The sequence below is a fragment of the Brienomyrus brachyistius genome, unplaced genomic scaffold (genome assembly GCF_023856365.1).
Source record: "Brienomyrus brachyistius isolate T26 unplaced genomic scaffold, BBRACH_0.4 scaffold65, whole genome shotgun sequence".
Lineage (NCBI taxonomy): Eukaryota > Metazoa > Chordata > Actinopteri > Osteoglossiformes > Mormyridae > Brienomyrus > Brienomyrus brachyistius.
In genome coordinates this window covers 591,327-616,894 of record NW_026042340.1, presented here as the reverse complement: position 1 = coordinate 616,894, position 25,568 = coordinate 591,327, and the positions used below count along the sequence as shown (strand labels likewise).

The window sequence follows — 25,568 nt, the reverse complement described above, 5'->3', positions numbered from 1 at the left end:
TAAGGTTCCTGGTGGAATGCACACTGAAACTGTGCTGCTGTCACGGAGAGGCGGCCCCATCACGGCTGCTTCATTACTGTTATTATTATGGCTTTAATTTCCCTGCAGTATCAGTTATGGATGCAGCAATGACCGTCAGGATTTTTAGAGTTGATTTGAGTAGATTCAGCTTTACTGTCATTGTACAGGTGCAGAGCCAATGAAATGCAGTTAACTTCTAAATAGGTGCAAAATATACAAATACAACAAATACAATAGATTATAAATAAATGATAAATTCTGGGTAATATGATGCATGAGGTACCTCACAGTAACAGGCACAGACAGGGAGTACAGAGACATTGTAGCACCTGAAACGACATGTGTGTCTGGACCCCTCGGGGTGCCCTCTCTGTGCCTGAAGAGTCTGCAGGCAACCAGAGGGACGGAAGCAGCACCAGGAGCAAGGAATAGTAATGACAACCCTGATGAAAAGCAAATCAATAGAGGGCTAAGCTGTTTATAGCGCCATCTGCTGGAAACCTCTGTGTTTTACAACACGACTGCAGATGCCTGGATTTAGCCAATGAATGGCAGCATAAGCAGGTGTACGTTCTGTCAGGTCTCACTTCAGGCACGAGCTGAGGCCACTCTAGGAAATATTACCACACCAATGTTCTATTAACACAATAATTACTGTTCTGTGTGGAAGCTATTCTGTAGGTTACACTCACACAGCAGTGGGATTACAAACAAAAATCCTGGACTTTAATGGCTTAATGAATGAAGGCATTAATATTTCAATCAAACCGCGGTATGGTGGCCGTACGGCAGGACACACCGTGGGTGAGATGGTTATGCAGTGCAGGGCACTCAGGTCATTTTGGGGTCACCCCATACCCCAAACACATGCAGAGGACATGGAGGCTTGTGGGCACCCAGAGGTGTGGTTCTGATGTACGACTTCAGGTGTGAGTGACAGCGTGTGCAGGCGCCTCACGACGGCCAGGTTAGCCTGACGCTCCGTGTGACGCTCCGTGTGCAGGCATGCGGACTGAAGGCAGGAGCACGAGTGCTGAAATGCATGACCTTCTTCATCATTAATGTATGAGATGTAGCTCTCGATATTACAGTGAGGCGTCATAGGTAAGAATAAGACAAGCTTATGTCAGAGGAATTTCATGAACAGTCTGTGATACCACAGCACACCATTAGATGGTGCTACATCACCGACGTTCTAGCCACTACTAATAACTATTTTGGTTTATTTGGGCCAATTCTAAGAAGCAACAGAGTCTCGAGTTTCAGGGAAATTTCATTAACTACTGATGACCACCTGCAGTGGGAGTTTACTGAAAAACAGAGACCCAAATTAATCCACGCAGAACCGAACGGAGGTGAAATCAAACGGAGGATCCCTAGATCCTATTTTCTGCCCACAATCGGGAAGGACTTACCTTTCCTGTAATGTTCCAGTGCTCGCAATATTCCAGAAGAGACAGTGAAGCCCCTTCAGAGACACGGCCGTAGCAGCGAGCAGAAGATAAAGCGTAGTGGCAATACACGGCTACAGCAGGGCGCTTGGCGCCGAGCTCACAACGCAGGAAAAGCCCGGAAAAGACAAGCTGAGAAAACCCGGGGCGGCCGGGATTACGATCAAAAATGGGGGAAAAAGCAGGATTCCTCTACCGAGTGCCAAAAATGCCAGCGTGTCAGGGATCCCCACGAGGGCGTCCTAACCACCTCAATCGCTGCCTGCTGCACTCTGAGTAAATAACAAAATGGGGATGATGGGAAAAGACATTTTTAAATAATAACGATTGAGAGGACGAAAGAGCACAGTGATGAATTCCACCACAGGTAAAGTTCTATATATATGGGGTATATTCTCAGAAGAGAAACTACCTTCATGGATCACTATGCTCTGCCCTAGTGACTGGCAGGATGCACACAGATTTCTCCAATGGCGGCCCGTCCATCCATCCACCCTGAGGCCACTCCTCCTTGTGAGGGTCTGTGCTGTGTGAACTTCTGTGTCGCTGAACGGCTTGTTCTGGGAGCATGTGATGACCGACGCATCTGTGTCTGAGGACAACAGAAACTCCCATCTTCAGACGTAACCCAGGTGAACCTGCCAGTGTCTGTCGATTCACTGCAGGGGATGGGGATAGGATCACCCAGCGGTTACACAATTCGCAGCATAGAGCAGAACACTGGGATTTTGTTCATGCTGTATACAGTGTCGACCCTTTTTTAAAAGCCATTATGCGCACGTGGCGGTTTAATGGCATGTTAATTCACGAGAGCTGGGAGACAAATGAAATACAGCTGAGAAGAAGGAACCATTGATCTTCCCATTACCACGGTGATGGTGCAGCTTTCCTGAAAGCATATGGCTGGATTTCATTGTGCCTGCGATGTGCCCCAGGTCAATGCGAGAAACCATGTCCTCACATGGATGCTTTTCAGCTGTGCTTCTAAAATACACCTTCTCCACTTTTCGCTAACAGTAATTTGTTTAATTTGGAGACAAACGGCAAAGCAGCAGCAGAGAGACTGAGTCAGTAGCCGGATGCAGGTACATTGAAAAGGTAACACAGTCTTTCATGCTATTTGCTCTCAGTCTCGGACTGAAGCTGAGATCCGGACTTGAGAGGATTGGTTTAATGGGCAGCGGCCGATTAAAGAGAGAGCACGACCCCCAGCAGCCCCCATTAGCGCCACAGTGTGGTAAACACTGTGGAGGCCTGGATTGCAGTGCGCCCTCTTGTGGTGTCAAGTATCCACAAGTGCTTCTTTTTGTATTGAGCTCAGAATTTCAAGAGACAGACAACCTTTCCGGTGTACTTTTTCCTGGCACACATTCCCACTACATTAGCTAACATTACCCCAAAAGATCTGGGAATATGCACACAGATATATACACATTATATATATAATATATATAGGGCTGTTGAAATTAACGCGTTAATTGCGATAATTAAATTTTGGAATTAATTACGTTAGAATATTTAACTATAAGCGCAGATGAGTCGCTCCCATAATTCCAATTGTTTTGTTTACCGCGCCACTGAAAATGGAGAAGCAGGAACAGGATGGCCTTCTGGATGGGGAATTTAAATACAAGAAGAACACAGACGGGACAATAAACAAACACGTTGTAATTTGCACTCACTGCAGTAAAGAGTTTCAATTTCACCGTTCATATTCGAGCTTAAAATACCACCTTAATGCCAAACACGCGTTTGTCGGGGCAGCAGCTTCACCCGGCCTGCGTCAGACCACTCTGAGTGAACGCAGGCCACTCAGTAAGTCTTCTTTGGACAAACTGACCGACAATATAGCTAAATGGATAGCAAAGGACTGTAGACCGCTAAGCATTGTGGAGGACAAGGGTTTCGCGGATGTTTTAAAGGTTGCATCTCAGGACGCGTCCTACAAACCCCCAGCGAGAAGCACAATAACTATTCGAATCCACGAACTGTATGAAACAGAGAAAAAGAAAAAAGAAGAGGCTTTAGTTCACACGGAATGCGTGGCTCTGACAGGAGACCACTGGACAACAGTGAGTAATGACAATTACCTGGGAGTTACTGCGCATTTAATCACTGAAGCCTGGGGTCTGACATCCTTTGCGCTGACTATAATGAAAACGGAAGAGCGTCACTTTGCGGAGGCTTGTGCAGAGCAGTTCCAGACTGTTGCTCGCAATTGGAGCATTGAGGAGAAGGTGACAACAGTAGGCACGGACAGTGCGCGCTATATGATCGCCGCGGCTCGCATCATGCCATTCAATCACATGCCGTGTACCGCGCACATTCTACAGAGATGCATCACAGTGAGCCTCACAGACAGTGGCTTTGTCACTGCACTGGCCAAATGCCGCAAAATTGTTGGCCATTTCAAGCACAGTCCAGCAAACACAGCAGAGCTGAACGCAGAGCAGGTGTCACTGGGGCGCAAGCAGGAGCCGCTGGCCCAGGACGTGCCTACGCGCTGGAACTCCACGCTGGAGATGGTGAAGCGCTTGATCCGCAACCAAACTGCAGTAACCGCGACTCTGGATAAACAGAAGCATAAACTTGTCCTCCTGACGCCTCCAGAGTGGGACAAACTCCAGAGACTGGAGACACTTCTAGAGCCCTGCAGGTGAGCCTGTCATTGTGACCATTATTGTAGGCTTAGATTAAATGTATCAAACATGCATCTTAAATCAGTTTTGTTATTATGAAAACGTCTTATTTAAAAAATAAATGAAATCAAATATTTTATTAATATTACCTAGTATTAAAATAAGCTTTTTAAATTTGCTGTCTTATCTGTGTGTGTGTGTGTGTGTGTGTGTGTGTGTGTGTGTGTATTCCACTGCAGATATGTGACTGAACTGCTGGGAGGAGAGGCCTACGTCTCCTGCTCTGTAGTTCTACCTGCCTTCTGCCACCTGCGGCGTGTCATGGAAGTAACTGATGAGGACCCTGCATATGTGGTGAGGTTTAAAGAGAAGTTTAAGGAAGACCTCGCTTCCCGCCAGGCACATACCAACTATGCATGGCTCCAGATTGCAACTGCACTGGACCCACGTTTTAAAGACCTGCGCAGTGTGCCCAAGACTGACAGAGAAGCAGTGTGGACCACACTGGCAGGCATGCTACATGAAGACTCTCCTAGAGGATCACACACTGCAGAAGAAGGTCCAGCCAAGAAGAGGCTGAGCCTGCTGCAGATGGACTCTGACTCTGAGTCAGAGGAGGAGGTACAGCAGGACAGAGCCATACAGCGCTACAGAGCAGAGCCGTGCACTGCCTTAGAGGACTGTCCCTTACAGTGGTGGGCAGCTCATGCAGGAGCCCACAGCCAGCTGGCCCGCCTTGCTCGCAGATACCTGGCCACTCCTGCCTCCACAGTGCCCTGTGAGAGGCTGTTCTCTGTAGCAGGGCACATTGTGAACAAGAAGAGGTCTGCTCTGCACTCAGAGAACGTGGACAAGTTGGTTTGTCTCAGCAACTGGCTGAAGGATGAGTAGACCAGAGGACCGTGTGTTTAGAGCTTGTTCTATGGTTGAATGTGATTTAAACAATAAAACACCGTTGTTCATATTTTTTTGCACTAATCTACCTTACCCAAAAGGATGATTGGAGTTTTTTTCTGTTTGCCTGTTGAAGTAGGCCTATGTTCTGTGAACTTGAAAATGTGTATGGATAAAACAATGTGCCTAGTGTAGGCTAGATTCAAACGGGTGGAAAACATTCAGTAACAATCCCTCACAATTATTTGAAGCCCTGTTCTGCTTGTACTGCTTGTACTCACAATTAATAATAAATAAAACAAACAAGTGTGTTAAAAACCACTATCTGTCCCGATTTTTACACACATAATATATTTAGAGTTGCGATTAATCACAATTAATTAATTTTTAGGCTTTGATTAATTTGATTAAAAATTTTAATCATTTGACAGCCCTAAATATATAATATCATACTGTATTCTTCATATACTCTCTATCTACCTGCCATCATATCTCTGTATTCTGCTTACTTTAGGGCTCGTGGCTGGTAGATGCGAGGGATTTATGGCTGCTAGCTGGCTCTGGGTCTCTATGGAGATCCTCAATGCTACCCCTGAGGCATGCTGGGAGACATGCGGCAGTCACAGCTTGTGACAGCACTGCAGGGGGCCGCCAGCCCGTTAGGGCAGCCCAGTCGAGGGGATGCGAGTATTTTGCAGCCTTCCGTTGAAGGCTTTGCGTAAACCATTGTAGGCTGAGTCAGGAATCGGGGCTGCATACAGATGTGGCTCCTCTGCTGCTGGCTGGAGGCCAAGGAGGACAGGAAGCCACATGGTGTTCCTGATCGTCGTCTGCACCGCAGTCGCCTAAGCCTCTCTGCCAAGGCCTGAGGCTCAGTGGCTTACAGGGACCCTGCTCTATGCTGCCCCTCCAAGGCCTGAGGCTCAGTGGCTTACGGGGACCCTGCTCTACGCTGCGCCTCCAAGGCCTGAGGCTCAGTGGCTTACGGGGACCCTGCTCTACGCTGCGCCTCCAAGGCCTGAGGCTCAGTGGCTTACGGGGACCCTGCTCTATGCTGCGCCTCCAAGGCCTGAGGCTCAGTGGCTTACGGGGACCCTGCTCTACGTTGCGCCTCCAAGGCCTGAGGCTCAGTGGCTTACGGGGACCCTGCTCTATGCTGCACCTCCAAGGCCTGAGGCTCAGTGGCTTACGGGGACCCTGCTCTACGCTGCGCCTCCAAGGCCTGAGGCTCAGTGGCTTACGGGGACCCTGCTCTACGCTGCGCCTCCAAGGCCTGAGGCTCAGTGGCTTACGGGGACCCTGTTCTACGCTGCGCCTCCAAGGCCTGAGGCTCAGTGGCTTACGGGGACCCTGCTCTACGCTGCGCCTCCAAGGCCTGAGGCTCAGTGGCTTACGGGGACCCTGCTCTACGCTGCGCCTCCAAGGCCTGAGGCTCAGTGGCTTACGGGGACCCTGCTCTACGCTGCGCCTCCAAGGCCTGAGGCTCAGTGGCTTACGGGGACCCTGCTCTACGCTGCGCCTCCAAGGCCTGAGGCTCAGTGGCTTACGGGGACCCTGCTCTACGCTGCGCCTCCAAGGCCTGAGGCTCAGTGGCTTACGGGGACCCTGCTCTACGCTGCGCCTCCAAGGCCTGAGGCTCAGTGGCTTACGGGGACCCTGCTCTACGCTGCGCCTCCAAGGCCTGAGGCTCAGTGGCTTACGGGGACCCTGTTCTATGCTGCGCCTCCAAGGCCTGAGGCTCCGTGGCTTACAAGGACCCTGCTCTACGCTGCGCCTCCAAGGCCTGAGGCTCAGTGGCTTACGGGGACCCTGCTCTACGCTGCGCCTCCAAGGCCTGAGGCTCAGTGGCTTACAGGGACCCTGCTCTATGCTGCCCCTCCATGGCCCGAGGGCCTCTTCCAGAAGTTCAGGTCCAAGCTGAGCCTGGAGCAGCCATGCTCCTCATCAACGGGCAAATGACATGTTTCTCCACCTTCATCGGACTCTGAGCGGCAGACTGAGTATAACTGAGCCGGCAGAACCTGATTTCGCAGCCTTGTTTCTGTACGGCACCAGCTGCAACTCAGTGATCCCCGTGTCTCTCTAGGGCTTGTGAGATACTTTATGTCTGTGAAGTTCTGCGATAAAAACATGCTCTGTTAAATTATTCCTCAGCCAAAGAGCTGCATCTTTTTTACGAGATCTCCAACCTCCCTCACTTCTGCCTCCAACTCATATCTTGTTTCCATCTGGCAGGAAGCCCTGAGACGGTGGGATGTGGAAGCTCAGCATCCCATGATTAAGGATAGATGGAGATGACAGTGTCTGTTTTGGATTAAAATGGACCAAATAACAGCAAATCTTTGCTGTAAGAGGGTCAGTATCAAAGGAAACAGTATCAGAGGAAAGATATCCAGCAAAGGAACAAACTCACTACAGAACATCTCAGTTTGACAACAGGGCATGCTGCTACGAAACCCAAATTAAAATGGATTCCACATGCATGAAGAGTCACAAAGGAAACAAAAACAACCTGAACTGACATCCATGCAGAAAATAAAATGAATATATAGAGTATATGGAGTATACTACATGAGTATCTGCATGAGTATACAGGGAGCCGGACAGAGTAGTAACTCTAAAATCAGAAATCACACCTGATTGGTCACTGATCCTGATGATCTGCCTACACAGCCATGGTCTTATATCCAGTACTGGGGTAACTTAATTCTGTGTTATGTAAACATTTAAATTGCAATGTAAGACTGATGTTTTTTTCATGTTAACTTCCCAAAATGCGTATATGAAAAAACCCAAAACTAACAAACCATGGTAAGGTAGACAGGCCTTGCTCTAAGACCGGAGACCAAAGGTCCAACACAGGATACCTCACAGAACAAACCAGGACAGACATTTTAATCCTCCTGCATATCCCATAGGGTCTCTAACTATTAATGATTATAAATAAACAGACTGCATGTAGGACTCTGCAGAGATGGACAGGCATCCCCTCCAGGTCGTACGTCTGGCTGACGCCGCCTGGGATAGCCCCCCCCCCCGCAGATTTAGGGCTGGCTATCGGGGGGATGGCGTTTGGCTCAGCAGATTAGGACTCTGCACCCTTAACCGCAACACCCGGATTATAAAATGAAGATAATATTTATATAAAGATATATATTAAAAGGAGAAATCGTTTTACATTTTCGATCTACACGATAGACGTTTTGGGTCAGAAGGACGTCAGCGTAAAGAGAATCACACACAGGGATCATGGTGCTTGGTGACTCCATCGCTCTAGTCATACGAGCATCAGATTAAGAAAGCTTAAGCATGCAGAGTTTCTATAAGGCATGATAACGCTGGACATGTGGCCATATTCACAACGGGCTTCATTCACGCGAGGCCACAGGATGCGGTTCCCAGCGCCCAGTAACAGGCCTTTCATTACATCAGGAGAAAGACTTCGAGAGCAGTGTGTCCCATTCCGGTACTCGGGGACCCACAGACAGCCCACGTTCTGGGAGGGAGCAAAAATGTGGACTGTCTGGTGGAGAACTGGGAGGGAGCAAAAACGTGGTCTATGGATCCGTCAGGACCGGACTGGGAAAAGCTGCTCTAGAAGGGAAATCTAGACTCAGCCTTTCCAGCTGGAGGCTTGCAGAGAGCTGCGATACTGGGAAAAGTCATCAAGAATGTCTTTCTATTTGTGCATTTGAAACTATAATCAAATCAAAATAGAATTTGAAACCCCACTGAGCCTCACCTACGTATTTTAGAAGACGTGAATTTTGCTCAAGGCACGAGCTGCACATATTTCAGCAATTTCTGACACTCATCTGTAAAGAAGTTGAAGCTAAAATCCTTACCTCTCTTATAAAACTGATGTGTAATATTCTTAATGGTTTTTATGTGAAAGGTGACACCCCCTCACTGCCCCTGCTCTATCAGCACAACTTCTAACCTGCACATAAAGATACAGAAGGTTCTCTGGAATGAAGCTTTCTGTAGGACAACCAGAAACCAGACATTACAGTATCTATTCTACTAGAAACAAAAGCAGGTATTATTTCTTCACAGCCAGCATATGACAGGAGAACCCATAACTGATGTGGAGGAATGAACAAGACAAGCACTTACAAATGTTTATTTCCGTCCAAAATAAGAAAATTGCAGACAGCCTTGATAACCCAGCTATGAATCCCTTCTCTGCTGCGCCTTTCATTGAGAGAAAAACTTTTTAAATCTTTTAAATGAACTCGGTTAGACTATTAATTAGTTTTAAAAGCTTGTCCATTGTGGTGTGACCTCCATCTTTTTATTATCATAATATTTTCTGTAACCGCTGCCTTATACTATCCCAGGTTGTGGGAGGGCTGGAGCCTATGGGTGCAAGGCAGGGAAGAAGCCAGGCTGGGGTTCCAACCCATGGCAGGACACACTCACACACCTGTGGGTAACTTGGTAACTCTAACTAGCCTCAGCATGTTTTTGCAGGTTTCCTCTTACAGAACCCCCAGAAAACCCCACGAGAAGCCGGGGGGCAAATCCTGGTCCTACAGATGTGAGGCGACAGTGCTGACCACTGCACCATCATGCCGCCTCTCTGTCATTGTTGGGGAAAGCGCCCGGCGTTTCCACCCCAACTCCACATTTACGAGATACACACAGGTTACAGTTTTACTTGCAAGGGTACCCACACTCTCTGCAATGCAAACTACAGCAGAATGTGTTACAAAGGGTGGTTCCCCTTGGCTTCTTTATTTATAGTCAATGGGGGGCGCAAGAGAGGGAAGTGAGATTCTTATCTAAGTAGGCAGCTGTTAACCACCTACTTAGAGTACAATAGCTAAGAGTATGTGGCTAGAAGATAAGAAATAACGTATACATATATATTTACACTCATTGCTGATCATACAGAAATGATTAACAACTGTTTCTTCAACCTAACAGTCATAATGATAATAATAATAATAATCATCCATCCATCCATTTTCCAAACCTCCTTCATCCTTCTGGGTTCTTCAGGGGTCCGGAGCCTATCCCGGAAGCTACAGGCACGAGGCGGGGAACAACCCAGGACGGGGGGGCAGTTAATAATAATAATAATAATAATATTTATCTGCGTTATCTGCTGGTATGGTACCTTCTGATTGGAAGCATGCTAATATAACACCCATATTCAAAAAAGGGGATAGAAGTATCCCAGCAAACTATAGGCCAATCCGTTTAACTAGCATTACTGGAAAAATTATGGAAGCTATAATCCAAGCAAAAATGGTAGATTACTTGGATGCAAATAACATTCTGAGGGATAGCCAACATGGATTTAGGAGGGGTAGATCCTGTTTAACTAATCTACTTGAGTTCTTTGAGGAAGTCACAAGAGAAATTGATCACAAAAAGGACTATGATCTACTTAGATTTCCAGAAGGCCTTTGATGTTGCCCCCCTCAAACAGCTCTTGCTTAAGCTCAAAGCTGCGAACTGTAGCAGCTTGGATCGAAAACTATTTAACAGACAGGAAGCAGTGGGTAGTTATTAGAGGCACAATGTCACAGTGGACCTGCGTTCATAGTGGGGTACCGCAGGGTCCAATTTTAGGACCACTATTGTTCCTAATTTACATTAATGATATTGACACCAATACATACAGTAAACTGGTTAAATTTGCAGACGACACCAAGGTGGATGGTGTAGCAGATACTCAACGGGATCTGGATTTAATTACTGACTGGGCTGATACCTGGCAGATGAAATTTAACATAGATAAATGTAAAGTAATCCATGCAGGGAGCAGAAATATAAAGTACAGATATTTTATGGGTTCCACTGAAATAAAGGTAGCTGATTATAAGAAAGACCTCGGTGTGTATGTTGATGCTTCCATGTCCCACTCTCGCCAGTGTGGGGAAGCAATAAAAAAGGCTAATAGGATGTTGGGTTACATCTCAAGGTGTGTGGAGTTTAAGTCAAGGGAGGTGATACATAATGTGAGAGGTGATATAATTCCTTGGTAAGACCCCACCTAGAATATTGTGTGCAGGTTTGGTCACCATACCTTAAGAAGGGCATTGCTGCCTTGGAAAGGGTGCAATGTAGGGTTATAAGAATGATTCCTGGTCTTAGAGGAATGTCTTATGAGGAGAGGTTATCTGAGCTGAATCTGTTTAGCCTCGAGCAAAGGAGACTAAGGGGGGACGGGAGTTTTAGCTGAGTTTGAATGAACTCTTTCACTGTTGTTTCTGGATCCTCATCTGCATTCTCCGGGATGCTTGAAATTAATAAATTGTCTCTCATGGCCTGGAGGTCAATGATAGTTTCTTTTATTTTTTTATTTTCGTCCGAAAGGCGTGTCATTCCATCTGTGAGGGATTTTTCCGATTCCCTGAGGGTCGCATTTTCTGCAGCGAGTGATTCCACCTGTTGTTGGCTGTACTCCACTGACTCGCGTGGAACTATTTATGGAGAATTTCCATTAGGGACAAACGCGCATCTAAGCTGGATAGTCGTTTATCTATAGACTCCAAAATGTCCATCATGTCATTGGTATTAGGAGAAGCCGCTTCTGGGGAGTCCTCGGGGCGGCTTCTCTTGGAGGACGAGTTATTTTTACAGGTGGAGGAAGTCTGCGTTTTGTATGATTTCCGCATAGCAATTCCCTCAAAGTACTCGTCTATAAAAAATTCTAAACTGTTCAGAATTTAACTGTGCTCCAGGGTGCTAAAGTTTTTATGGATACAACTGAAATGTATTTTGATTATCTTTAAGGCTGTCTAGAGATAAGTTGGCGTGGAAAGAATCCGATTGATAAACTTTTTGTAGTCAGTTGTGCGCCGCCATGTTCAATACTGCTGTGGTTCTCGTCGAGGTCTCGTGTTGTTACAGCATGCTGTGTAACAGATCCATACGGAAAAAATCCATATGTGAATGATCACTCGCTATCTCCAAACATGAACGGTGCCAATAATAGCCTGCTTCTGAAACCTGGTAAAGACCCAATGCTGACATCCAGCTACCGCCCAATCTCACTCATCTTAAAGTCTTAAAGTAGATCTTAAAATAATTTGCAAAGTCCTTGCCGAAAGATTAGAGAAAGTTACTCCATTTCTTATACATCCTGACCAAACAGGTTTTATCAAGGGTAGACACTCAGCAAATAATACACGTAGACTATTGAATGTTATAGACTACTGCTCCATTAACAAATTAGAAACCATGGTTATATCTCTACTGCGATGGGCTAGCCCCCCATCCTGGGTTGTTCCCTGTCTCGTGCCCATTGCTTCCGGGATAGGCTCCGGACCCCCCGTGACCCAGTAGGATAAGCGGTTTGGAAAATGGATGGATGGATGGTTATATCTCTACTGCGATGGGCTAGCCCCCCATCCTAGGTTGTTCCCTGCCTCGTGCCCATTGCTTCCGGGATAAGCTCCGGACCCCCCGCAACCCAATAGGATAAGCGGTTTGGAAAATGGATGGATGGATGGATGGATGGATGGTTATATCTCTAGATACAGAGAAAGCATTTGACAAAGTAAATTGGAAATTTCTATTTGCAGTTCTACTTAATTTGGATTTGGTTCATACTTCATAAACTGGCTTACAACACTATACAGCTCCAAATGCACGTGTTAGGACAAATGAACTAATTTCTCGAAGCTTCCGTTTGCAGAGGGGCACCAGGCAGGGCACTTTTTATCATCTTCATTGAGCCACTAGCAGCGGCAATTGGACAAAATGTATATATTAAAGAAATTCAAATAGAAAAAATAGACCATAAGATAAGCCTGTATGCAGATGACGTATTACTCTTTCTTAGGAACTCCCCAGCCTCTCTTCTTAAGACAATATCACTTATCTATAAGTTCTCATCTATATCAGACTACTCCGTCAATAGGAGCAAATCCACAGTTCTGCCTTTGAATTGTAATTTCCAAAACACAATTGCTACTCCATTGCAGTCAGGTAACCTTAGATACTTAAGCATAAATTTTCCACCAGGCTCTCAGACTTGATACAGATGAATCACAATCCCGTATTAAAAAGGTAGAAGATGATCTCATGCGATGGAAATCTCTACCTACAACACTCATGGGTAGAATTGCCACCATTAAAATGATGGTCCTGCCTAAAATCAATTACTTATTCTCAATGATCCCTAATAAACCCTCTATTGCTTGGTATAAATCACTAAACTCAAGCATCTCATCATTTTTATGGAAGAACAAACCATCGCGAATAAGCTTAAAAACCCTACAAAAAGCTAAAGGTAATAGTGGTCTAGAACTATAAAATTTCTATCACTACTTCTGAGCCAACCGATTGCAGTATGTATGATATTGGATTAAATCAAGCCCAGTAGACAGTCCATGGCTAGATTTAGAACAAGCAATCAGGGCAGAAGTACAAATCTCTGATCTACCCTTTATAAGTCCTAGCATTAAGCGTTATAACTGTTTTAAAAGCCTTAGTATTAACACCTCATTGACAGCCTGGTGGGAAATTTTTTAAATAACCAAGTCTGCACTTATCTCCTGCAATCTAACACCCATTTGGAACAATCCAGATATTTGCCAGAAAAATAAAGCATTGAACTTTCCTGTATGGCGAGATAAAGGGATTATAAATCTAGAACATGTTATTCAAAACAGGAAAGCTGTCACATTCAAGGAACTTGTCTCAAAATATGGAATTAGCAACAATAAATTTCTTGAGTATCAGCAAGTGAAGTCCATTATTTAGGGAGAGGTTCAATCATCAGCTTAATTTAGAAATACATCCATGGGTACTTGAATTTTTACATCTCTCTTGCCCCAAATTATTATCAAAATTGTATAAGTTATTATCAAAAATAGATGACCTCTCAACTTCAAAATGGGAGCAAGATCTATCCATTGATCCAGAGCAAAACTTTTGGAATCAAATATGTTTAAACACTCTCAAAATGACTAAAAGTCCTAACTTGCAACTTGTACAATACAAAACTCTCCATTGAATACACTACACAGGACAAAGGATGTTCCAAATGGGCCTTATACACTCAAACTTATGTACCCACTGCTCAGATAACTTTGTAGAGAACTACATGCATGCAATATGGTCCTGCACACCGGTGCAGAAGTTCTGGCAGAGGATATGTGAAGATCTATCAATATGGTTTAATTGTCATATCCCAACCTCACCCGCACTGTGTATTTTAGGAGGTGCAAGTGAATTAGATATGGAAGAAAATAAGGCACACATAATCCTTACTGCCTTAGGCATTGCAAAGGAAACTATCTTCATGAACTGGAAATCAAAAAATAATTTATCGATTACTCAGTATAGAAATTTACTGTTAGACCACTTAAGTATGGAGAGAATGTCTGCTCCCTTCCAAAATAAACAATTAGGTGAATTGGATTCTCTCTGGTCCACTCTGACCAATTCCGCTATATAGGGGGGTGGTCGGCTGTGGTCTCATCTCCTCGGGATCCTGGCGGGTGGCGGGGTTGGGTCCTTGAGCTATGGGCATCTAGTGGCTTCTTGGGGCTGGGGGGCTGTGGCTGCCGTCTTGTGGTGTCTGGCTGTTTTTCCCGGCTGGGGGTGGTGGGGGGGGAGCTTGGGTGGGTGCTGCCTGGTGGTCATGGGGCGTGGGGTCTGGAGTGCTGGTGGTGGCAGGGCTTGGCCCTGGGATGGGCGGTTGGCCTCTTTGGTGCGGCCCTGGGTACGGGGTCCGGGGCTCTGGGGTCTGGGGCCTGGCCATCTCCTCGGTGGGTTGCTTCCCTGCGCTGGGGTGGCCTGTGCTCCCCGGGGGGTGCCGTCGAGTGAGTGACTCTCTGAGTGCGGACTGCCCTTCGGGGTGGCTTTTGGCGCTGGCAGTGTCCTGGGGTGTGGTCGCCGGGGGACCCGGGTCCGCTCCTTCCCGCTCGGCGGTGGGGGGCTGGGGTGCCTACTGAGCCAGCTGGTTAGCTCGGCTGGCTGCTCCCTGAGGTCGTGGCTGGCGCTAGGAGTAGCATCTGTTCTTCGACACGTCGGCTTGGGCTCTGGAACCAGTCTCCTTGAATGGGGTTGGACCCTCTTCCACTCTGGAGTTGCTCACGGGGAGAGGCGCCCAGCAGGAGTGGACATACTTATTGCCCCCTGGCTGGGCACCTGTACATTGGGGTTTACCGCGCTGGATGAGAGGGTAGCCTCCCTTCACCTTTGGGTGGGGGGATGGTGTTAACTTTATAAACACACCTCCAAAAACTTTATTCTCCAGACTTTATTGTTGATCGTACATCTGAACACAACCCCATTACCCCCTTTCAACACACCGCTGTGACCTCACCACACACATGCGCAAACCCAATAACCATCGCGATATACAAAATAACTGAACATACAACTGAACAATTAAACCTAACCTAAACAGTCTAAACATTAACGTTTTCTTTTGTAAAACATAAATATGACAATCTCACTATTCTTTTTTTTTTTTTTTTACAAGTGCCATACTCCATCATTAAGTGTTTTTAAGAGCAGCAGAGCAGTTGCCCCTTTCTTGGTCAAGCAGCTTGCAAGCTGTGTCTTAGTAGGTGACCACATCACACTCTGGACCTTTTCACCTTCGATTAGTTCTTTGATGCTGCTTATCTCAAGCCGCAATCTTTTCTCAGTAACAGATTTTGTGGATCCGATAGCATCAACTAGGCAATGGTTGTCTGTGACACAGATTATGGGGAACCTCAGTCCATCTACATCACCTGTGATGAGCTCTGAATACAGTGTAGAAAGGAATATTGCATTATCAATTCCATCAACCAATGCAAGAGTTTCTCCAGCAAGGCTACTGCGAACAACCCTCCTTATTCTCTTCGACTGCCAACACAGTGGTGAGAACTTGCCATCCTGTCCCATGGGCATGATGAAGTGCCCACCTTGTGTGCCTCCATCCGGTAAGTTTCCTAGTGATGCGTCACTGAAAAGAACAAACTTCAATTTATCTTGTTTTCCCAAGAACTGGAACTTCAGCTTCACACAGTCAGTTTTCAATTTTCTCACAATTTTATTGGCGTCATGCAGGTCTTGTACCGTGGCATGTTTCATTGATGAAGCTAGGTAACACACATCGAACATGACATCAGGTCGACTTTGTCTTGCTATCCAGAGAAGCTGACCAACCTTAGATCTAAGTTGATCTACCTCAGCTTCATCAAGTATAGAATCACGCTGTAAAGCCCGAGTGGAGTCAATGTGAATAGAGGACAAACTCTTAGCATATCTTTCTTGCTGTACAAAGACAGTGCCATTGTCTGTGGAAACTTCCATGCCAATGTAACAGAAATGATCCATCTCCTCTCTGCCAACCTGAAAAGTATTTTTCATGTGAGAAATCACAGTACCAGAGAAATCAGTTGTGCCTCCCCAAATGAAATCATCCACATGACATCCAAGTACTCCATTAACATTGCCCTTCTGATCCAACCAGTAAAACACAGCTGGATCCACCTGAGACACCTTGCCTCCTGTTTCAAACACAGCGTCTCTCACTCTTTTGTACCAATACAGTGAGGCATCCTCAAGACCATAAACACATTTTTGAAGTTTCCAAAGCTTTCCAACACAGTTAGCTTCGGGTGGAGGACAAATGTAGACGTCACAGTCTAATGGAGGAGGAGGAGGAGAAGAAGAAGAGGGAAAAAATAGACTCTCTTACTCTAACCCCCTTTCCTTATATACTGGTTCCCAATAGGTTAATTGGGACAGCCTACAACTACAGGGGGAAACAGATCTGAGTATCATATGCTTGCAACTTACAATACATACTTTTACCCCCAAACAGAACAGAATAACTGGCCATTAGCCACCTACATTCCCTGACCTTTCAGACAGCACATCAAACATTGCACAACAAAACAATAATATACATAACATCACTCACCCCCCCCCCCCCCTGTGCCAAGCCATCCCCTTCCCTTGTTCCACAATTGGAAATAAGGGAACCTTCCCACTGTGGCGCGCGCTTCCGTAGGGAACCAGTATGCTGAGGGACCAGAGAAAGCAGCAACCGGTATGGAAGCTGGTGAGAGTTGTCTGCATGTTTGCATACGGTTCTAAATTTGCCATGGAAGGTGGATGAAGCTGAAACATTGGGTACCTCACTGTTCAAAGATGCTGCCATAAATAAATGAGCTGAGCAGTAAAGAGATGTGTGGAGCTTTACTGTTCTGTGAGCAGGGGATGATGGGAAATGTAGTGTATGCAAATGTAATGTGCTACCATTCCTATGCCAGCATTACTCCGAACAGAGTGCTGATTGGCTAACACCTCTGACACACCCACCGACAAGCAAAAATGTACCTCAAAGCCCATTGCGCAATGTTTCACGCCTGTCATTCAGCCTGGAAACTTTAGCAAAATGGTACACGCCATTTTCAGACTGAAAATCTGTTAGGTGCCCCATGGAACGACCTGAACTCAAGTAAACACATGATATGTGTTTTAATGTGTGATCACATGATCAAAAATAATGAATCATGAGAAACACACATTCACTACATATATAATATAACATGAAAAAGCAATTACCTGTATGACCGGCAGCTGGAGCATGAGGGAACCATGGGCTGGGGCAGCCTGCTCTGGGTGGTCAACCAGCTGTAAGTGTCACCCCCCCCCCCAAATTAACCATGAAGAAGCATCTACACTGGGCTTCTGAATTCATCTAAGCCTGTTGGTTGTATTGGTTTTTAAGGAATTCTTGTAATTGTAATTCTTGTAATTTGTAATTGTAACTTTCAATTGTATTTTTTGATGGTCCTTAAATACATTTCGTTATAAATCCCCAAAAAATTCTCCATAACTCCATTTCAAATAGAGTCCTTTTAAGATCCAGATGGACGTTAAAGCTTAGCCTTGGTAGGTTTACAGGTGAGTAAATCCAGCCCCTACATGCAGAGCGTTACGTTCGGTGAGATGGTGCTACTGCTCCCCCAGGTTACCCCATCTCATCGGAATAGTGGGTCAGATCAACGTCAGCTCCGCAGCCTGTGTGCACGAGTTCTCCAGGCTTTTCTGGAGGCTGTGCCGGACGTTTGGAAAGATCTTCACAAACACAAAGGTGAGTGGTATCAAGTGTCCGGTTCAAGGTGTTAAGGCCAGTGTACGTTTGGGGATTTGACCCCGGCTGTTTGACCTCTGCTGCAGTGTGGTATCAAGTGTCCGGTTCAAGGTGTTAAGGCCAGTGTACGTTTGGGGATTTGACCCCGGCTGTTTGACCTCTGCTGCAGTGTGGTATCAAGTGTCCGGTTCAAGGTGTTAAGGCCAGTGTACGTTTGGGGATTTGACCCCGGCTGTTTGACCTCTGCTGCAGTGTGGTATCAAGTGTCCGGTTCAAGGTGTTAAGGCCAGTGTACGTTTGGGGATTTGACCCCGGCTGTTTGACCTCTGCTGCAGTGTGGTATCAAGTGTCCGGTTCAAGGTGTTAAGGCCAGTGTACGTTTGGGGATTTGACCCCGGCTGTTTGACCTCTGCTGCTGTGTGGTATCAAGTGTCCGGTTTAAGGTGTTAAGGCCAGTGTACGTTTGGGGATTTGATCCCGGCTGTTTGACCTCTGCTGCAGTGTGGTATGAAGTGTCCGGTTCAAGGTGTTAAGGCCAGTGTACGTTTGGGGATTTGACCCCGGCTGTTTGACCTCTGCTGCAGTGTGGTATCAAGTGTCCGGTTCAAGGTGTTAAGGCCAGTGTACATTTGGGGATTTGACCCCGGCTGTTTGACCTCTGCTGCAGTCTGCTCTCTGGGTATAATCACCTTGTTAAGTCCTGTTATATTTTCCTTCCAGGTGAAGCCACAGTTCCAGGAAATCCTCCGGCTGTCTGAGGAGAGTGTGGGTGCGTGAAGCTGCATGATCGCTTATGTGCTGCAGACGCTCCTGCCTGCTTTTATGAGGAAGAGCTGGCAGGACGTGGCTGCTGTCAGGCGCCATGACGTATGCTCTCGTCTTTGTCATGTGTCCGCGGTAACGGCAGATGCCACGGATGGGAATGATGTTTTGACGAAGGGTACCGTGCCCATCTACGCCACCGGGGTGCTGACATGCTACAACCAGGTAAGGAGAGGCTGGTGGAGCAGTGACGGCTGAGAGTGCGCGTGGCCCCTCACCTGAATCACCTCCCCCGCGACCCCCCCAGGAGGAGGACCGCAAGCTGCTGGTGGCCTTCCTGGAGGATGTCATGATGAGCCTGTCTCTGTCCCATGCTCCTCTGGACAGCCTGAAGGCGGCCTTCATGGAGCTGGGGTGAGCAGGCGGGGGCGGGGCCGAGGTAGTGGGCGTGTCAGGGCATTTGGTGAAGCAGGGGGCGGGGCTGGGGGAGCGACAGGGGCGGGGCCGAGGTAGTGGGCGTGTCAGGGCATTTGGTGAAGCAGGGGGAGGGGCTGGGGGTGTGGCAGGGGCGGGGCTGGGCTGAGGGCAGGCCTGGCCTCCCAGGGTTCTGTGCTTTATGTTTCTGGTGCCTCCTGGGGGTATGTGTTTGATTACGGTTCCGACATCATGCCGTTAATTTACAGCACAGATGGGGGGGTGGGTCATTTTTCACCTGCACCTTCTGATAACAAAGGTCGTGTTAGCTATCCCCACCCTGGGGCCGCACGCACTGCCCCGCCTCCCTGTTACGCATGCTCCTCAAAAATACTCTGCCCTCCTAGTGTCAGTCGGCCTCGTGAAGACACTCCCTCACTGGAGGGTGATCGGCCTGGGCGATTCCAGTGCCGCTCGGACCATAATGTATAACAGAATATGCCTGTCCCCCCCAAAGTGCCAACCCAGCGTACCACGAGCTGTTGCTGACGGTGCTTTGGTACGGCGTGGTGCACACCTCCGCCCTCGTGCGCTGCACTGCAGCCCGCATGTTCGAGGTAAGTGGGCGGATGCTGCGAGACGAGGCGTCAGGTGTGGCAGTAACAGTGGTCAGAATTATGAGAGTAGGAGTGTAGAAAGCAGAGATTAAGGCCAAAGGAGAGCTGTCCTTCTTTCAGGAGGAACTGCAGAGAAAAGCATAACCTTGTACTGTTACTGTACTGTGCAGAAAACACTGTAATACTATGTTACTGTACTGCGCTGTAATACTATGTCACTGTGTTGGATTTGCTTGCCTGCCTGCCTGCCTTATTGAATCTGAAAGCATCCCTCCCCCCCAAACATATCATCAAATCAATGTCCAAAAGTGCCACTTATGGAATCAACACCCCCACATCAGTGGTCTCACATAAATTTGTTCTTGCTTGATCTCTCAGATTTTGCATTGCTCCTTACTTTTGCCTGTGATGTGTGGGACGTGTCCATTTTCACCTCATTATTGATATCATTTCTTTATTCCTCTTTTGTTTCCTGTTTGGATGGTTGTTTATTTTATTGTTATTATTTTTGTCCCTCTCTCTCCGCATCGCCATGGTGCCGTGCTTGCTCTTTCCATGCACACCGTGTGACATCACCCTGATCTGACCAATCAGCTGTTGGTGAAGGGGGTCAGTGAGAGTCTAATAGCTCAGAGGGTTGCCCCAGCCCTTATCGCGCTCTCTGATGATCCTGAAATGTAAGTCCACTCCTGCCTCGTTCCTCCCAGCCTACCCTCCCCACCTTGGTCCATGGCTTTCCAGGAAGTGCCTCACTCTCCGTGCGAGGAGCTCGTGGCAGTGAGAAGCGGCTAACGCTAACGTGCTAACATGTCAGCTGTAACTTAATCCGGGATGAATGCTTGGTAACCATGTGAACCCAGAGCAGCTGTCATCTCCATACCAAACGGGAAACACGGCCCCGTATTCAGAGGCTGCTTTTGGGTAATTATCACGTCTATTCAGGGTGGTCATGTTTACCCGGAAATGCGAGAGTATTTGCCCCCTCGTATGGCCGCATTGCTCTGTTTGGACCCTTTGAGTGCCGGTGAACGAAGGATCTGCCGCCGTCTGCGGGTCGCGCTATTCCTGGGAAGCCGAGGCAGGGAGGAGGCTATGCTAAGCTAAGACATGCTAACATCGACCTCAGGCTGAGATCCTCGCTGCCCCCACGTGCTCGATTCATCGCATGATTAGGCTCCAGACTCGCCCTCAGGCACGCTGCCCTCTCCGCCCCCCCAGACCCCCGTCCGTCCCACCCGCTCACCCATTCGTCTCTCTTTTGCATTTTGACCGGTTGCAGGTGATTCTCAGGGGCATGAGCGAGGCCTTAATTGACAAGCGGGTAGCTCCAGCGCTAATTACCTTGTGCAGTGACCCGGAATTGTGAGTCAATGCAGACGTGAGACTTCCGCTCTGTCCGTGTCCTCCGTGTCTGTGCCGTCCCTCTGCCGCTATCCGCGCGGATGTGTGTCCCACTCATGCCTGCCACTACTTACCGCCGCACACAGTCACCATCTACCTTCTCTGTCTGTCTACATATTGAATTAGTGGAGACTCTCGGCCTCAGATTGTCAGTGGGTCCGTTTCTGCTTGGGTTCCAGCTCGGTTAGGATATCGACGATACCGGCATTTGGTACCATAATGGAGACCGTGACCCAGAAAGAGGTACCGTGTCACTTCAGTCATCCAGACCTTTAATTTGGAGATTTAACTGCATGTCAAACTGCATGAAGACCAGTGCAGACCAGTGGATATCTCCCAGTGTGTGTACGCCTGAAGGATAATGTGTCACGTACTTGCGATTTAAGCTTCTGGAGAGAGTGAAGATGCAGCTGGCGTCCTTCCTGGAGGACCCGCAGTACCAGGACCAGCATTCCCTGCACATTGAGATCATCCGGACGTTCGGGAGGGTCGGTCCCAACGCTGAGCCTCGCTTCAGAGACGAGTGTGAGTTTCTGGCCATTTCAAGCCAGAGATATGACACAGCAACTTCTCTTCAGGGAACCGTTCAGTGTGTCATGGTTCATTGCGAATTATGGCTTTGCTGTTCTGTGCTAGTAAACTGGAGGCCTTGTCTTCCTTGCCCGTTTTGTGTGTCTGTGGTCACTGGGCCTCAGCGACCGTCACACACACACACGCAAACCCAGCTCTGTGTTTCAGTCGTGCTCCCTCACCTGCACAAGCTGGCACTGGGCAACAATGGGCAGACGGCCGAGGCCAAGCGGATGGACATCGCCATGCAGCTGTTCGAGGCCTACAGCGCCCTCTCCTGCTGCTGTATCCTTCAGAACCCCGGGGGTCAAATGTCGCCCGGCCCAGTACCGAATAGCTCAGCTTTTACAGCGCCTCTCAATCGGTTTAATGTTAACGTGGGATATTCTAGCTGCCTTTGCCCATTTTGCTAAGCTGCCTCTTACTGAGGAGACGAAAGCTTCAGGCTTTAACTTCATCCAAGTTGCCGTAACCAAACGACAAAAAACAGGCCTGGAGTACAGCTTTGAAGCGTGTGAATATGCCCTGAAAGTGGAGAAGACAAACCCTCCATGTGGACACCTAATTTCAGGGTAAACATGAACTCAGAACCTAACCGCTGGGGCTGGGGAGGGCTGACTGTGCAGCAAAGCTGCAACCAAACTCTCCCCAGACCCCCCAATCCATATACACCTGTCAGCTCCGAGGTCCCCGCATTTGGGTCAGGTTAGCGCCTGAAACTGTTCTCATAGCTACTTTAATGGGCGTTTAAAAAGGCAGCCCGCCACCCTTTATTGGGGAGGGGGGGGGGGGGTTGACAGACAGCAGTGGGTGGACAGCAGGTCTGGCTGGAGGACCCCATAACTGCAGACGCACAGTTATCTCCGAAGACGTGCTGGTGAATCACTTCCTCCCAGGGCTGAGATGCTTAAGAGTTGACATGGAACAGTTCTCTTCTGAATATGAGGTTTGTTAGACCGTCCCAGCACTGGGAAACCTCACAATACCCAACACTGAAGGCAAACAGAGCAGGCGGGATCTCACTCTTCTGTGTCGTTTTTTCGCAGGATATCCTGAGCTCCATGATTAAGGAATGTGAGCAGAAAGTGGAGAACAGGAACTCACAGGAGCCACAGGGGTAAGAGCCAACTGAACCATCTGCTTACCGCTGTAGCTCCCCTCACACCATGGCGTGGGCGGTGCCAACCAGCCCCTCGTTTACCGCCATAGCTCCCCTCACACCATGGCGTGGGCGGTGCCGACCAGCCCCTCGCTTACCGCTGTAGCTCCCCTCACACCATGGCGTAGGCGGTGCCAACCAGCCCCTCGCTTACCGCTGTAGCTCCTCTCACACCACGGCGTGGGCGGTGCCAACCAGCCCCTCGTTTACCGCCATAGCTCCCCTCACACCATGGCGTGGGCGGTGCCAACCAGCCCCTCGCTTACCGCTGTAGCTCCCCTCACACCATGGCGTGGGCGGTGCCAACCAGCCCCTCGTTTACCGCCATAGCTCCCCTCACACCATGGCGTGGGCGGTGCCAACCAGCCCCTCGCTTACCGCTGTAGCTCCCCTCACACCATGGCGTAGGCGGTGCCAACCAGCCCCTCGTTTACCGCCATAGCTCCCCTCACACCACGGCGTGGGCGGTGCCAACCAGCCCCTCGTTTACCGCCATAGCTCCCCTCACACCATGGCGTGGGCGGTGCCAACCAGCCCCTCGCTTACCGCTGTAGCTCCCCTCACACCATGGCGTGGGCGGTGCCAACCAGCCCCTCACTTACCGCCGTAGCTCCCCTCACACCATGGCGTAGGCGGTGCCAACCAGCCCCTCGTTTACCGCCATAGCTCCCCTCACACCATGGCGTGGGCGGCGCCAACCAGCCCCTCGTTTACCGCCGTAGCTCCCCTCACACCATGGCGTGGGCGGCGCCAACCAGCCCCTCGTTTACCGCCATAGCTCCCCTCACACCATGGCGTGGGCGGCGCCAACCAGCCCCTCGTTTACCGCCATAGCTCCCCTCACACAATGGCGTGGGCGGTGCCAACCAGCCCCTCGCTTACCGCTGTAGCTCCCCTCACACCATGGCGTAGGCGGTGCCGACCAGCCCCTCGCTTACCGCCATAGCTCCCCTCACACCACGGCGTGGGCGGTGCCAACCAGCCCCTCGCTTACCGCCGTAGCTCCCCTCACACCACGGCGTGGGCGGTGCCAACCAGCCCCTCGCTTACCGCCGTAGATCCCCTCACACCACGGCGTGGGCGGTGCCGACCAGCCCCTCGCTTGATTATTATCTGGTCACTTTAGTCAGCTCTCGCTCTGCACCCACCAAACCGTGCCCCTTGGCTGCTGTATCCAGGTCCATGTCGATAGCTGCCAGCCTCGTGAGCGAAGACACAAAGACCAAGTTTCTCAGTAAGGTGGGTCAGCTGACGACTTCGGGCGCCATGCTGGCCAACGTGTTCCAGCGGAAGAAGTGACCGGAATGTGCCGTCGCCGATCCCACGCTGCCCGGCCCCTCCTACTTGAACCCAATACTCTGCCTTTTCTCTGTGTCCTTTTATCGCCACAAAGTCATTTGAAGCTCCAAAGATATTTGCACTGTGTTTAATTCCTCTTCATTTTGGGTTTTTATCGTTATATATATATTATGTAACTGTATTGTACACATTTTCCGTGATTTCCAGTCTTATCTTTGTGTTGTATGTATGTTTTGATTTATGTTTTTTATATTACTCAAGTAAATAACTGTACAATTTACCGAATTACAAGACCATTTTAAACATGTCCAAGTAATAAAACTGATGAACACTTGTGTACTTCCAGCCGGTCTGATTTACTGGCATTCATCTTATGAATACATGTCAGCTTTGCAGACAGGTTTGTACGGTGGCCGAGAAAGCCCAATGAAATACAACACAAGAAACTCACGTCTAATAGAAAAACACATTGCAAAGCAACAAAGCATATTATTCAGTTCATAACGCATTTGCAAACACTCTGCAAATTCATAGACGATGGCCAAATTCGAAAACACTTTCATCAAAATCACACGTGCGAACCACATTTTACAAACGCGCTGCACATTCACAGACGCGCCACAAATGCATAAAACAACCGCAACTTCGGAATTACTAGGCTTAAATAATTACTGAAATACTTTTCTTTCCTGAGCAGCCTCTGTGTGTAAGAAACATAGACAAAACATTTGAATATAATTGATTTCCTAAGTATCAGATATAACCGACAATGCCAATAAGGCCTCAGAAGTTTACCTTCCAGTACAGTTTCTTTTATCCAGCTCTCCTCAGTATATTAATGAGATGTGCAGGAAATATTCAATGAAATAAAAAATTAACAAAACAGTATTTAGGAGACTTTGGATATCTGCGTGTCATGGCGGCAACCGATTACCACAAAGAAACTAAATGCTGTTCATATAGCAGCCGTTCGGTATGATATGAAATGACTTTCTTGTCTTGCATTATATCCTGACTTTGCTGATTCTCAGTCGCTTCAAAAGCCTGGTTAAGCTGGTTCACTCTGCAGGCAGCTGTCAGTACAACGTCTTTATACGGAGTCTCCTATCAGAGGCGTGATTAATCTGCCAATAAAGCAGACCTTTCACAGAGGGGTGGGGATGGCAAGGGGGTCTGGGAACCTACCCCTCCTGTCTAACGGGGGCGTAAGCAGACCTTTCACAGTGGGGTGCAGGGTGGCAAGGGGGCCTGGGTACCTGCCCCTCCTCTCCGACGGAG

At 48.3% G+C, this 25,568-nt stretch overlaps 2 protein-coding genes across 2 annotated transcripts in view; one reads left to right on the top strand and one right to left on the bottom strand.

Annotated features, from left to right (window-relative positions):
• Nucleotides 1-25,568, bottom strand: part of LOC125725331 (NACHT, LRR and PYD domains-containing protein 12-like) — a 322,258-nt gene that overhangs the window by 121,872 nt on the left and 174,818 nt on the right. The window lies entirely within an intron of this gene.
• LOC125725371 (RAB11-binding protein RELCH homolog) lies at nucleotides 17,410-24,515 on the top strand. The gene is made up of 14 exons (XM_049002233.1): nucleotides 17,410-17,429; nucleotides 17,530-17,607; nucleotides 17,945-18,068; nucleotides 18,789-18,837; nucleotides 18,976-19,055; nucleotides 19,138-19,244; nucleotides 19,762-19,861; nucleotides 20,456-20,538; nucleotides 21,442-21,505; nucleotides 21,649-21,787; nucleotides 22,001-22,117; nucleotides 22,690-22,778; nucleotides 22,879-22,949; nucleotides 24,170-24,515. Exons 1-14 carry the CDS (start codon nucleotides 17,410-17,412, stop codon nucleotides 24,288-24,290), a joined length of 1,242 nt encoding a protein of 413 aa, XP_048858190.1. The 3' UTR covers nucleotides 24,291-24,515.